Source organism: Dunckerocampus dactyliophorus, chromosome 15, assembly GCF_027744805.1.
Source record: "Dunckerocampus dactyliophorus isolate RoL2022-P2 chromosome 15, RoL_Ddac_1.1, whole genome shotgun sequence".
NCBI classification, from domain to species: Eukaryota; Metazoa; Chordata; class Actinopteri; order Syngnathiformes; family Syngnathidae; genus Dunckerocampus; species Dunckerocampus dactyliophorus.
The window spans coordinates 17268205-17282833 of record NC_072833.1 but is presented as its reverse complement, the minus strand read 5'-3'; the positions used below and the strand labels follow the sequence as shown (position 1 = coordinate 17282833).

The 14629-nt window shown below is 39.6% G+C and overlaps 1 protein-coding gene across 4 annotated transcripts in view; it reads right to left on the bottom strand.

Moving 5' to 3' along the window:
- Nucleotides 1–11603: 11603 nt before the first annotated feature.
- ppargc1a (peroxisome proliferator-activated receptor gamma, coactivator 1 alpha) overlaps nt 11604–14629 on the bottom strand; it is a 45729-nt gene continuing 42703 nt past the window's right edge. For all 4 annotated transcript variants that reach the window (XM_054752458.1, XM_054752460.1, XM_054752459.1 and 1 more), the window contains one exon: nt 11604–13728. In XM_054752458.1, the coding sequence (XP_054608433.1) occupies nt 13625–13728 (104 nt within the window). In that variant the 3' untranslated portion in view covers nt 11604–13624. The remainder of the gene's footprint in view (nt 13729–14629) is intronic.

Below are 14629 nucleotides of genomic sequence, written 5' to 3'. Positions count from 1 at the left end.
TAGAACCGTTAACATATACAGTATCAGTAACTTATCATTTCAGACTGGAAGGTTTTATAACAAAATGAAAATAGCTAAAGTAGTTCCAATTTTTAAAAATGGAGACAAACATAAATTTACAAATTACCGACCAGTTTCCTTATTACCCCAATTTTCTAAAATTATCGCGAAGCTATTCAATAACAGGTTGGACAAATGTATTAATTAGAATGAATTACTAGCAGGTAGTCAATACAGATACAGAGCTAACATTTCAACCTCCATGGCACTGATTGAAATCACGGAGGAAATGACTAACGCTATAGATCACAGAAAGTGTGCAGCTGCAGTATTCATGGAGCTTGCAAAAGCCTTTGATACAATGAATCACGACAACAAAATTAGAAAGGTACGAAAGGTTACGTAGCAAACAGAAAGCAATTTGTACAGCTAGGAGAATACACATCTGCAAGTTAAAATATTACATGTGGAGTACCCCAGGGGTCAATCTTGGGACCAAAACTGTTCAACTTGTATAGCAATGTCATCTGTAAAGTAACGAAAGACTTAAAGATGGTATTATTTGTGGATGATACTACTGCCTTTTGTTATGTGGAAATCACATGAGAGCTACTTAAAAAAGTCACGGATGAAACGACCATATTGAAAAGATGGTTTGAAAAAACAGATTATCCTTGAACTTAAGTAAAACTAAAATAATGCTATTTGGAAATAGCAGAAAGGACTTGTATGACCAAATACAAATAGACGGAGTAGACATTGAAAGGGTGAACGAAAATAAGTTTCTGGGCATCATAATAGAAGAAAAAATTAGCTCGAAATCTCACATAAAAAATATACAACATAAGGTGGCGAGAAATATTTGTTCTTTCTCAAAAATCACTCCACACTCTTTGCTGCTCTCTGGTATTACCATATCTAACTTACTGTGTGCAGATATGGGGTAATAACTATAAAAGCAATCTTCACTCGCTAAATGTACTGCAAAAAAGATCAGTGAGGATAATTCATAATGCCGCGTATAGAGAACGTGTATTTTCAAAATCACAAATACTAAAATTCGCTGATTTTGTACATTTTCAAACCACTAAAACAATGCATGAAGCTAACATAACATGCTACCCAAAAATGTCATACAATACTTTTCTACAAGAGATGATCTTAGAGAAAAACTAAACTTGCAACCCAATATGCAAGAACAAAGCTAAAAACTCACAGCATTTCAGTATGTGGAATTAAATTCTGGAATGGAGAAAAGAACTCAAACAAGCGACCAAGATGAGTGAATTGAACAAACACTACAAGCAGTTGATGTTTGCAAAATACAAGGAACAAGAGTCTCTATTCATTATTATTTATTTATTATTATACTGATTATTATATTTATTGTGGTGCTTCTTTTTTTAATTACAGCGTAAAGCTGTTAGAGGCCCAGCCTGGCCCTTTAAGAAGAATTGCATTGTGGGAAGTCTCTGTAGGCCGTTGTCAATCACTCACCTTTGTGCCGCCATGGCCATTTGTCCTGTGTCATTGCTAGCATGCTTGCTTGCTTGCTAGCTTGTAAATGAATCTTTGTTTTGAAGGTAATATGTTTTAATGAGGATACAAAAACGCTACAGTACAGCGGAACAGCACCAGGATGAAAAGGCAAAGTCACATGAGTGAAATACACGTGAGTGATTTAATTTTTTTATGTCTGACCAGTAGATTGATTATTAAAATTCAAACAAAGGTTTGAGCTTTTTTGAGAGTGTTTAAACAAGAGAGAAATATGAGAAAATGTTATTGCCTGTCTGAGAAAAGTGTATAAAATGTGCGGTGAGGGTTTCTTACAGCCCTAAATCATACATAATAATTGTAAAAAAATAAAGTTGGCTACTTCGCGAATTTCACTTATTGCGGGCTATTTTGGGAAGTCGCCCTCACTAAAAGATGCTTCTGTGAGAGGTTTGCTGAGTTTCTTATTGGGAGGCCCTTCCATATTGAGACTGACCACAAACCACTGGTGCTACTGCTGGGTTGCAAGATATGAACCACATCGGATATGAACCATATCGTGGAGGATATGAACCATAACCACGCATGTCTTCGCATGAGATTCATGAGGTAGTCCTATTGTATTTCACATGTGTCAGGAAAAGACATTACAAACGCAGATGTGGTATCGAGAGTTCCACTTGCAGAGACAGATGTTCAGCGAATAAAAGAAGAGAAAATGAATCTGTATGTCAACACAGACATATCGAACATGCCAGCCACTGAAAAGAGTCTAAAGCAAGATCAAGATGCTACTCTTCACCAGTTTCTGCCCAGAAGGCCAGCCAGATGGTCTTTCATCCATATCTGCCATTCATTCAGGTGAGCACGCTGTTCAAAATGGTCTACTGTTCCCTGGAAGTAGAATTGTAATTCCACCAGTGCTCAGAGGAGAAATATTAACACAACTACATGACGACTGACAGTGAAAGACGGTGAAAGATGTGGAAGATGTGAAAAGTGAAAGACAGCTGTGAAAGAACACATTTCCGAGAGACCATGGTGATCTCTCGGTGATCTTTTACAATTAGAAAACAAAACAAGTTACCGGACAACTAGAAGCATCTGGTAGTCGACATGAACAACAGACTGGACTGAAACGATAATAGCGTCCTTCAATGTGTGCAGCAAGCTACTGGAGATCTTATACCAGATCTTAAAAGGACATAAACCTGATGGACAAACCAATCCGGAAATCAGAACAAATGATCCGCACTCAGTTGGAGACATTTGTGACAGTGAGAGACAAGAGGACACTGGAGAAACTGCTTTCCATCATGGACAACGCCGCCCATCCGCAATAGAGGGGCAGCGGAGCTCATGCTCCAACAGACTCCTCCAGTTCCGCTCCCACAGTGCCCGCTACAGGACTTCATTCTTTCATGCCATCCGGCTCTACAATAAGATACAATAAGATAATCCTGTATTAATCATCAGTCATACAACACATTATTGTACTGTTTTTAGTCCTCTCTTTCTGTATAGTGTAAATTTACTGGTATTATACAGTATGTCTACTCATTATTTGTTAATATACAAATCTATATTCTTTCTATTTTATATATTTCATTCATATTGTATTGCATTATTTGTAGTGTTTTTCTTTTTCTTTTGCTACTGAGCTACTACAACCAAGCAGCAGCGTAATGTCTAAGTGTAAGTCTAAACATGGCATGATTGTTGCGTTGCGTATTGAAATAGCCAAATTAACCCAAGTCATTAACATCTGAAATACATTTTTGCACGTCACGGCATACCAGATATTGTGTGTTTTGACAACGAGCCCTAGTTTGCATCAGAGCTTTTGGAAGAAGAGGGGTTTTAGCCGCGTCACTTCCAGCCTCCACTTCCCACAGAGTGATGGTGAGGCTGAGAGGGCGGTTAGATCAGTCAAGAATCTTCTAAAAAAAAAAAAAAAAGCAGAAGATCCCAATCTTGCACAACGCTGCTCCTCTGCTGAATGGTTCATAGTCCTGCCGAACTCCTCATAGGCAGAAAGATAAAGACACAAGTTCCTGTTGTCCCATTTTAGCTCAACCCAGGATGGACAAACACGTACGGTGAGCAAAGGAAGCAGAGTTTAAACTACACCCGCCGCCAGAGAGCCTGAGACCTGGTGCCTTTGTATCCAGGCATCAAGGTGTGGGTCAAAGATGCGTAGCTGGTACTCCAAGATCCTACATCATTGAAACACACTGACTCCCACACCCACCGCATCACTGGGTTTGGAGTACCAATACTGCTGTGGGCACATCAGAGACAGAAACAGTATATGCAGCCACAGCCACACCTGGTACGAATCATCAAAGTACAGTCCAGCATATGTCAGTGGAGGGCCAAGACACTGCGGGTTTTCTCTCCAGCTAGTTTCTCCAGCAGGTGATTTCCTTGAGGGAAGGAGCTCATTCCTTCCCTCAGATTGAATGCGGTGTTGGTCATTAAAATCACCTGCTTTGGTGACCAGCTGGAAAGAAAACCTGCAGTGTCTCGGCCCTCCATGCCGCGAGTTTGACACGCCTGTACGGGATGGAGCATCTCCACCAGAAGGACATTGTGTAGCAAACTGAGTGAGCGGAATAACAGCAGAACAACCTCTCAGCAATGGTTTTGGAAGTCTACCCCATCCCCTATTTCACACACACACACACACACACACACACACACACACCTTCCACACTGATGAAAAAAAGAAAGAAACAAATGTTCGCATTGTTGTATCACAATGCTCGCTGCTTTTGAAAATGAGAACGTAAAAAGCGTGTGGTACTGAATTTCGTTGCTCCTGCAGCCTACAATTAAAAAAATGCAGAACGTTTTAAATGTTACATATACAGCTGACAGACGGGAAGCGCTAAATGATATTTCCTCATGCAAACGTTCTGTGAGCATGCTCAGACGCTGTTATTTCAGAAAGGAGGATGTGGCGTGACGTGGGTGTTCTACGAGGTACGAACCCGTGTTGCAAACTGGAAGATAAACGGCAAACGCGTCTTCGTCTCATCTCTTTCTGCAGTCCAGATTGCTAAGTTATTTGTACAAACGCAACAGTTAATACAAAGTAGTGTTCCTGCTTTGACAAAGACGATTCAAAAATCAAGAGGGTTCTTTCTGACGTGCTTTTGAGACAAAAACACAGGGAATGCCGGACTGTCTAATGCAGTGCAATCAAAATCAGTAGGGTTCTTGTTTTAGACGCATAGGAAATACCAATCAAAAGTATGGAGACACTTTCCCATGTTGTATTCTTACGTAGTTAATATAGTTAATACATAGTTGGGTTGAGAAAACAACAAAAATCAACACTCAACCTTGAAGGAAAAAGTGGAGACGAGAACCCGTGTTTTTTTTTTTTTGTTGTTTTTTTGCGGCATCTTTGGCCTTGTACTCCAAGATAATCACCTCTTTTTAATTACTGTGATAGCATCTGAGATGCCGCTTCAATGTCATGTTCTCCATCAACGGGGAACGCTCCAGGCTGTCTGAAATCCAGCAACGCATGCTCGTAGATGATCACGATGTACCCCACTCGGCATCCTGCAACAGTGAATGATGCTTGAAGTGTACAGTCCTTCATAAAAGTGACTTACAGTATATCATTTCATGGGACGACATTGACTAAATGGCACGTTGGTACAGTGTAGCCACTGTACAGCTTATATTAGAATGTACATTTATTGTCCCCTCAAAAAAAATCGTCCCACAGCCGTTAAAGGTGCTGTCTGCCTCGGTTTGGTGCTACATGGGGTGTGCTAACTTTCTAACTCTCTAGCAATTTGGCTAAGTTTAGCTACTAATGTTAGCAGTCGTTGAATGTATAGCCTATCATAACCACACAATGACTCCAAATTGCGAGACTGCTTTGGTGTATGTGCATGCGTGTGAAAGGATGAATGAGTTATATATTAGCATGCTAAATACACCCCACCCTAGCTCGCACACACACACACCTGACAAAATGAATATACTCATTTTTTTAGCGCAATATTTCCACATGCGAAGTGTTGTATCACTATTATATTGTAGCATAGGATACAAGTGTAGATGGTCGTATTTAAAGTGCCGCACACAATCGCACATAAAGTCAACGTTGCGCTAGCGTGGCTAGGTGGTGTTTACGAGAGGAAAAGCATCGATGGAGCCAGGACAGGATGTGTTGCCATAGTGACGCAGGCCAAATGGAGATACCAAAGACCCCCCTTCCTTGACCCGTGGGCGTGGGCAGAGTATAAGGATGATTCTAAGCTGAACGTGAGCAGACATCTTGGGAAGGAGCCATGAGAGCAATGATGTCTCCCTTGTCGGGACAGCCGCCTGAAATTGTATCTCTTTGCTTCGTTCAGTCACACTGTAAAATAAATCTTAGACGCTGAATGTGAAATTGACAGATGCTCGGTGAGTTTTGTTTGGGCAATGAAAAAAATTCCATGCTAACACATGGTGGACATGATTTACGTAAAAACCATGAATGTCAATCAACCACTATTGGCAACGTATGCTAGGTATCTCACACCTTGTAACACTAACGATTCACGTGACAGTGGGGAGGGAAATTGGCTAATCGGGGTCCAATTTGGCCTTTTTCACTTGTTATCTTTTCACCTGTAGAACTGTGAGGGGTGTACTCACTTTGTGAGGGGTGTACTCACTTTGTGAGGGGTGTACTCACTTTGTGAGGCACTGCATGTGAAGCATTACAATTGAACAAAGCACTCTAATAATAAATCAATGGCATTAAACCTATGAGAAACACATATAAAAATATAATACGGGTCTTGTGACTGCGATGGAAAGAGAAGTGAGATTTCCAGGGACGTTTTCATTGTGCCAAAAGGCCAAGCAGAGTGAGACCTCCCGCTGAAATGAAAGCCAGTCACCTCTCTTCTCCGCGGGGCCTTAATAAAAAACACAATCACACACACACTTCCCCTCCTTAAAAGTTTAATGGACATTTTCAAATATTTTCTCTTGAAAGGAGAGTGATCCATGGCATGTCTGCTATTTTTTAAATTAAAATGTAGTTTTTAATATATATTGGGCTTGCGTTTTAATAACATTTTTAGGCATTTGCTTCTTTAAGGGGTAAACTGGCTTTCTGGGCCTTAAAACATGTCATATCTACATAAAATAGACACTTTTTGGTCATAAAAATATAAATAAAATAGTAATATATAAGACTGTAATATATAAATAAAATATAATACCCTGGTGTGTGGTTGTTTGTCTTTATGTGCCCTGTGATTGGCTGGCGATCAGTTCAGGGTGTACCCGGCCTCCTGCCTAAAGACAGCTGGGATAGGCTCCAGCATACCCTTCCGACCCAAATGTGAATTAACCGGCAACATCAGGACCGATCTGGGTTTTTTCAGAACCTACTGCAAAAACTCTGCTCAAAGATCCTCTATGCATATACGTACAGAATACATTAGGGGTGTCACGTGACACCCACGTCACGAGACGAGACAGTGCATTGGATTGGGTCCACGAGACCGAGACGAGACAAGGTTGTGACATGAATTTGAAAAAATGTACGATGAAAAAATATGACTGGACAAAGAAACTTTTTTATGTAACCGATGCAGGTGCCATTTGAAATGTTTGTTGTCCCACAGACGCTCAAAGATTTTGTCAACATTTTTTGAGACCATATAAACCACTGTTATGATAATATACTCTATAATAACAGTAATAAATAACAACAACGCACTGTTTTTCTCTTATGTACCTGTCTTTGTCTATTTATATCCGTGCAGTCCTTCGATATTTATCATTTGAAATAATAATAATAATAAAAAAACAACATACATATACAATATACATATTTAAAGGCAAATCTTTGTCTTTTTATTAGTTGTTAGTATCAACATTTTTAGCTTTTTAGCTACATTATGCTTTTTTGTTCTATTTTTCCACTTTTTTTTTTACAGCTTTCAGACGTGCATTGCACGGAGTGACAGGTGTGCAGCTCACTCCCGCGCGCCTGCTCGGCAGATTCTTCCCCTTTGTTGATGGCTTGTATTTAACTACCCAATAAATGCATGATGCAAGAAACACAGTTGTCCCCCTTCCTGATTTATTTATTTTTTTGCATGTTTAAATGTTAACTTAAGTGTTTCAGATCATCAAACACATTTCAATATTAGTCAATGACAACACAACTGAACACAAAATGCAGTTTTTAAATGAAACTTTTTATTATTAAGGTAAAAAAAAAATCCAAACCTACATGCCCCTGTGTGAAAAAGTGATTCCCCCCCCCTGTTAAAACAGAACTTAACTGAGATTAATTGAGATCTATCCATCTGGAAAAGGTTATAAAGCCATTTCTAAAGCTTTGGGACTCCAGCTAACCACAGTGAGAGACATTATCCACAAATGGCAAAAACATGGAACCGTGGTGGACCTTCCCAGGAGTGGCCGGCTACCCAAAATGACCCCAAGAGCCCAGCGACGACTCACCCAAGAGGTCACAAAAGACCCCACAACAACATCCAAAGAACTGCAGGCCTCACTTGCCTCAGTTAAGGTCAGTGTTCATGACTCTACCATAAGAAAGACACTGGGCAAAAACGGCCTGCATGGCAGAGTTCCAAGTCCAAAACCACTGCTGAACAAAAAGAACATTAAGGCTTTTCTCAATTTAACCAGAAAACATCTTGATGATCCCCAAGACTTTTGGGAAAATACTCTGCGGTCTGACAAGACAAGACCTTTTTGGAAGGTGTGTGTAGTAAAACTAACGCCATATTTCAGAAAAAGAACATCATACCAACAGTAAAATATGGTGGTGGTAGTGTGATGGTCTGAGGCTGTTTTGACCTGGAAGACTTCCTGTGATAAATGGAACTATGAATTCTGCTGTCTACCAAAATATCCTGAAGGAGAATATCCTTCGTGACCTCAAGCTGAAACCAACTTGGGTTGTGCAGCAGGACAATGATCCAAAACACACCAGCAAGTCCACCTCTGAATGGCTGAAGAAAAACAAAATGAAGTCTTTGGAGTGGCCTAGTCAAAGTCCTGACCTGAATCCTATTGAGATGCTGTGGTTGAATTACAACAATGCTACAAAGATGAGTGGGTTTCTCCGCTGTAAGAGACTCATTGCAAGTTGTCCCAAACGCTTGACTGCAGTTTTTACTGCTTGGTGGAGCCCAACCAGTTTTTAGGTTTGGGGGCAACCACTTTTTCACACAGGTCCATGTAGCTTTGGATTTTTTTTCTCCCTAATAATAAAAAGTTTCATTTAAAAACTGCATTTTGTGTTCAGTTGTGTTGTCATTGACAAATTTTTACATTTGTTTGATGACTTGAAACATTTAAGTGTGTCAAAGGGGGCAAACACTTTTTCACACCACTGTATATTCTGTATATACATACAGAACACATACTGTAGGTGGTAACACGGTTTTTGTTATTAATTCATTTCAAAGGTTTGGAGAAAAACTGAAATGTACAAAAATTTAAGCAATTTTTCCATAGGAAATCATGTGAATCCAATTAATCAGTTCCAGACACCCAAAAATATTAACAAAAAATACATTTTATTGATATTTTTTATACATGTAGCTATTCTAGAAAACAATGGAAAAAATATATAAATGATAACTGAAATCGATACATGAACATCACGTTTACCTTTATTGAAGACTCTTGTTGGCAGACAAGCGAGGTGTGGAGAAGTAGAAGAAGAAGGCTTGATCAACACCAAAATCTTCTTATCATCTTTGACTGTTTGTGATTTTCCACATTAGCTTCTTTGATGTTATTATTTCTTTTCCATGGAGCGTATAGTTAATGCAGCAAATAGACTAGTTTGTGTGACATTCTCATTTGAGTTTGCCAAAAGAATGCCATAGTATTGTGTAAACTAAGTATCACAAGTGTCACATCCTTTGTGGTTTGGTGTGCGATCCAAGATGGCTGAATAAAAAAGCAATGCTGGGAGCATCCTCCGTCCACTTCTGACAAAAGGCCAACTGCAACAGTTTGTCATGTGCAATATTGTACGGGAACTGAGGCAAAAATTGGTGGAAAAGTTTAGGCGCCAAACAAATCATACAAAAACGGGGGCGTTGGAGAACTGAGGTTTGAGTTGCATAGACACACTCTTTATTAAGTGCTGTGCTGTTTTTAAGAGCTTACAGCAAAAATGCTAGTCAGAGATCCTCTGTATGACATTAGAAATCTGCTTTTTGAGGATTTACTGCAAAAACAGTCGTCACAAATCCTTTATACGACAGGAGCGATTTGGTGAACCTACTGCAAAAAATGTAATCAAACATTCTCTGCCATTTTTGAGGACTACTCCAGCCCGTAATGGGAAAAAAACTTGATTTAAAATGTTGGAAATGAAGCACAAATGCTCTAGGGGGGTAAAAGCAAGAAATTGTTGATGATGGAGTCGCTCTGCTTGTCTGCATGAAACGCTTCCCTTGGACTTCTTAATGAACGGGCAGGCTGGCAAGGAGTCACGCTGTGGACACCAAAGACGGACGAATGGAAACTTTCAAACACGTTTTCCCTTTATTGGCATGGTGAGGCGAATGAGAATTGCACATTTAAAAAAGAAAACATGAAAATTGACAAGAAAAGTGGAACAAGAACAGGTAGAACCACAAAAGGCATTGGTAAGAACTTGGCAGAAGGCAACGTGGATAAAACACACACACACACACACACCTCTTAACACACACACACGCACACAATCAAAACATATTGTCCTTCCCAAAAAAAACATGGACACCAAAGCATTGACAAAGTCCTCAGGTCTCAATATTACAAATTAGAATCTTAATATTGCTACTCTACACCATTTACAAAGCTGTTTTTTTTATTATGAATACATTTATTTAAAGCCAAATCTACACAGTGGGTCACAATCACCCATAAACGCTATACAAGATATCAACAAAAACAACACAACAACATTTTTCTTCCCTTTTCTTTTGCCGTTCTTATCTCGGACGGAAGCCCCGTGGCTTCATGAGATGGAATATTTCAGTTTTTAATCTTTTTTTTTTTTTTGTCCATTTACTCGAAACACTTTCATGGTTCTTAAAGCAGGGGCGGGGAACTGTTTATTCTAATTTTACTGGCATAGTTGGATGTGTTCGGACAGTTTTTGAGCTTGCACGGGACATGATAAAATGCACAAGCGTACCACGTTTGTCCCATGCGCCGCAGCTTTATCACCCCCCCCGTCTTTAAAGGGAACAGCCATGTGGTCGCAAATAGGAAAACAAATTCAATGAAGTAAAAAAACAAAACAAAAACCACAACAATCAGCGCTTAAAATACAATTCTGAAAAATAATTATTGCTTTTCTATATATATATATATATCTATATCTGACAAAAGTTTGGACACACCTGATTCATAACAGTGCAACTTAACATTTGACTTCTACTGTTTAACCACAATTTTTAATCGTGAAATTTACAGTAGCAGTCACATGTTTTGGATGTTTTTACTGCTAAAAATCAGGTGTGTCCAAGCCTTTGACTGGTAGTGTATATATATACGTATATACCCCCTCCCCCCCACCCCCCCGCCCTCTATTTTTAATTATTACTGTGAATAATATTACTAATCTTTCTATTATTGTACATTAAATACTTTGTAAAAAATTCAAGAAAGGAAATTGTAAACTTTTGTTTGGCATTCACAGAATCAAACGCGAGCGGAGCAATGTGAAAAAGTCCTGCAAAAAAAAAAACAAACAAAAATTAAAAATAAAAATTATTGCTTTGAAGTAAAAAGAAGAAGAAAACCACCAGAGTGGCACCGAAATGAGACTTGATTGTTCAGGAAAAAAGGCATAGAAGACCACCACCTTCTGTTTGTTTATTGTACACCCTGTCTCGTGATATGTTTAAAAAATAAAATCAAAAATAAATAATGAACCAAAACAGCGGCCATAAATATTGCTGATTCTAAAATAAATAGGTAAAATAAATATTCCGCTTGCTTTCCCTGTGTTGAATCAACGAGAAGCTTACAAAAGAAATTGCATATGTGTGTTGTACACAGTATATAAACACAATATAATCGAGATTGCTTTGAGTGTGTATGCTTTTTTTTTTTTTTTTTTAGAAAAAAATCAATTAGAAAATGGGGTATTTTTTTTTTCTTTAAACATGATTAAAAACACAAAGATTGTTCATGTGCTCCCTCAAAAATGAGTCGCTTGTTCTTCTGTTTTGTTGCCTTTTTTGTTTACAATCATCATATGTCTCAACTTCAAAGATTCCCTATATGACAGGAGCACTGTGCTGTTTTTTAGGACCTACGGCATAAAAATCAAAGATCATTGACATGGCAGAAGCACTCTGCTGTTTGTAAGGACATGTTGCAAAAACACTGGTCAAAGATCATCGATGTAACAGGAGTACTCTGACTAGCAGTAGGGCCTTAAAAACCTGCTGCAAAAAAAATCAAAGATCCTCTATATGACAAGAGTGCTCAACCATTTTTTAGCATCTACTGCAAAAAGTTCAAGATCCTTGAAGGGACATGAGCGCTCCGACTAGCAGTAGGTCCTTATCAACAGCAAAGATTCTCTACGTGACAGGAGTGCTCAGACTAGTGCTATTTTAGTAGTTCCTTAAAAACAGCAGAGCACTCCTGTCAAACAGGAGATCTTTGACTAGCGTTTTCACAGTAGGTCCTTCAAAACAGCAAAGATCCTCAATTTGACAGGAGCAAACTGCTGTTTTTAGGACCTACTGCAAAAAGTTAAAAATCCTCTATGTGATAGGAGCGCTCTGACAAGCAGTATGTCCTTGAAAACAGCAAAGATCCTTGTTATGACAGGAGCACTGTGCTGCCTTTTAGGACCTACTGCAAAAAAATCAAAGATCCTCTACATGACAAAAAGCACTCTGCTGTTTATAAGGCCATGTTGCATAAACACTAGTCGAAGATCCCCGATGTAACAGGAACACTCTGACCAGCAGTAGGTCCTTAAAAACAGCAAATACCCTCTACAAGACAGGAGCACACTGCTGTTTTTAGGACCGACACCCGAAAAATGAAAAATGGACTCTGCAGGAGCACTCCGACAAGCAGTATGTCCTTAAAAACAGCAAAGATGATCGGTATGACAGGAACGCTCTGCTGTTTTTTAAGCACCACCTGCAAAATAAACCAAAGATCCCCAATATGATGGTTTTGTAGTAGGTTCTTAAAAACATTTAGAGGATCATTGACTAGCGTTTTTGCCGTCGGTCCTGAACAACAGCAAAGATCCTCAGTGTGACAGGAGTGCTCTGACAAGTTGTAGGACCTTAAAAACAGCGAAGAACCTCTATATAAGAGGACTGCTCTGCTATTTTAAAGACCTACTGCAACAACACTAGTCAAAGATCCTCTCTATGACAAGCGCACTTTGACTGGTGTTTTTTCAGTAGTTCCTTAAAAACAGCCGAGCACTCTTGTCACATGGAGGATCTTTGACTAGCGTTTTTGTGTTTAAGGACCTACAGGTGCACATGTGGGCGTACAGTATGCTTTACAGTTTTGTCATTACTACAGAGCGACATTCGGAAGTAAGAAAAAATGTCCCCCGCATTTGTTTTTTTTCTTCTTTAAAAAAAGGCTGCGTTTTACAGTGCATAGCTGTAACAAATAAAGAACTTTTTTTTATATATATGTACATTAAAACAAAAATATTATTTTTTTATAGTTATTTGTAAATACACAACTACTCTTTAAAATGTAGACAATAAGAGATTCCATCGTTGTTTTTTTTGAATGTAACAAAGATTTCAAAGGCAGAAAAAAACAACACAAATCTTTTTGAACAAGCTGTTTTCATCCCCCTCGCCCCAAAGGATCATGGGTGTTGTAGTGCTTGGAGAAGATCATCGTCCATCGTCCTTTTTCGCATCCTCTCCTCAGCAGCGATCGTTCATGTAAACTTCAGTGTAGATTATTTATTCTCACAGCTCCACAGAGCGCACAGACTTCTTAGCGTCTCGTCGTCAACGGGAGACGTTGAGGTAATCGCAAAGTCACAACCCCACCCCCCACCCCGCACCCCCAGCCACAGCCACAAGAAGGAAGGAAGAGAGGCAGGGAGGCGAGCAGGTTACCTTCTCAGGCTGCCCTGTGCCTCCTGCAGCAAGCTGTCGAAATCCAGCGAGTCGTACTTGCTTTTGGTGGAGGCCGGATCAAAGTCGTCCGAGTGGGAGTCTGCAAGGGGACATGGAGGAATGTGCTCAGCTCTTATTTCCTTACACAATATCATTTATTATTTGATATATGTGTGATTCTCCTGAAAGGGGTACCAGTGTGGGTGCTGACGCACAGACTACAGTGATTTGAAGCTATAACCAAATAAAAATAGAATGCAAAAACATTGAATAAACAGGGGAAACAGAGATGAATACTTTCTTCCTGTCAGTTGTGTATAAAACACCACATGATCTCAGTTTCAGCTCCGACAAAACGTTCCACCTCGTTAACATAAAGGGCGTAGTCCGCACACTAAAAGTGAATGGAGAAACACTACATGCAAAGACGTCTGCATTAACACCCGTTGCGAACGTCAAAATATTTTAGGGTTGTTTGTCAGTTTTTTGGGTCAAAATTCAGACAATAATGAATGTGACATGGATTTAAAATCAGAAATATGGTATAGTGTCCGTGATACATGTTACAATCCGAGTTTCTACTGATCTATTTTTCTAATCAATACACTGAGGGGAGGCCGCACGGTGGCCGAGTGTTTAGCATGTTGGCCACACAGTCAGGAGATCGGGAATCGATCAGGTTCGAATCTCCATTGGGCATCTCTGTTTGGAGTTTGGATGTTTCTCCAGGTACTCCCACATTCCAAAAACATGCCTGTTAGGTTCATTGGTGGCTCTAAATCGTCCATAGGTATGAATGTGTCTACATGCGATTGGCTGGCGACCAGTCCAGGATGTACCAGCATAACTAGACTAACTCACACGGAGTTTGAAGCAGGGTCCATCCACTAGCTCTATGTTACGTCAAATATACACGTCGCCATTACATCACATCCTGGTCATCCCCACAACACTGAAAATGGTAGGCTGTGAAAGTGCACACGAGTGCACAATATCATTTT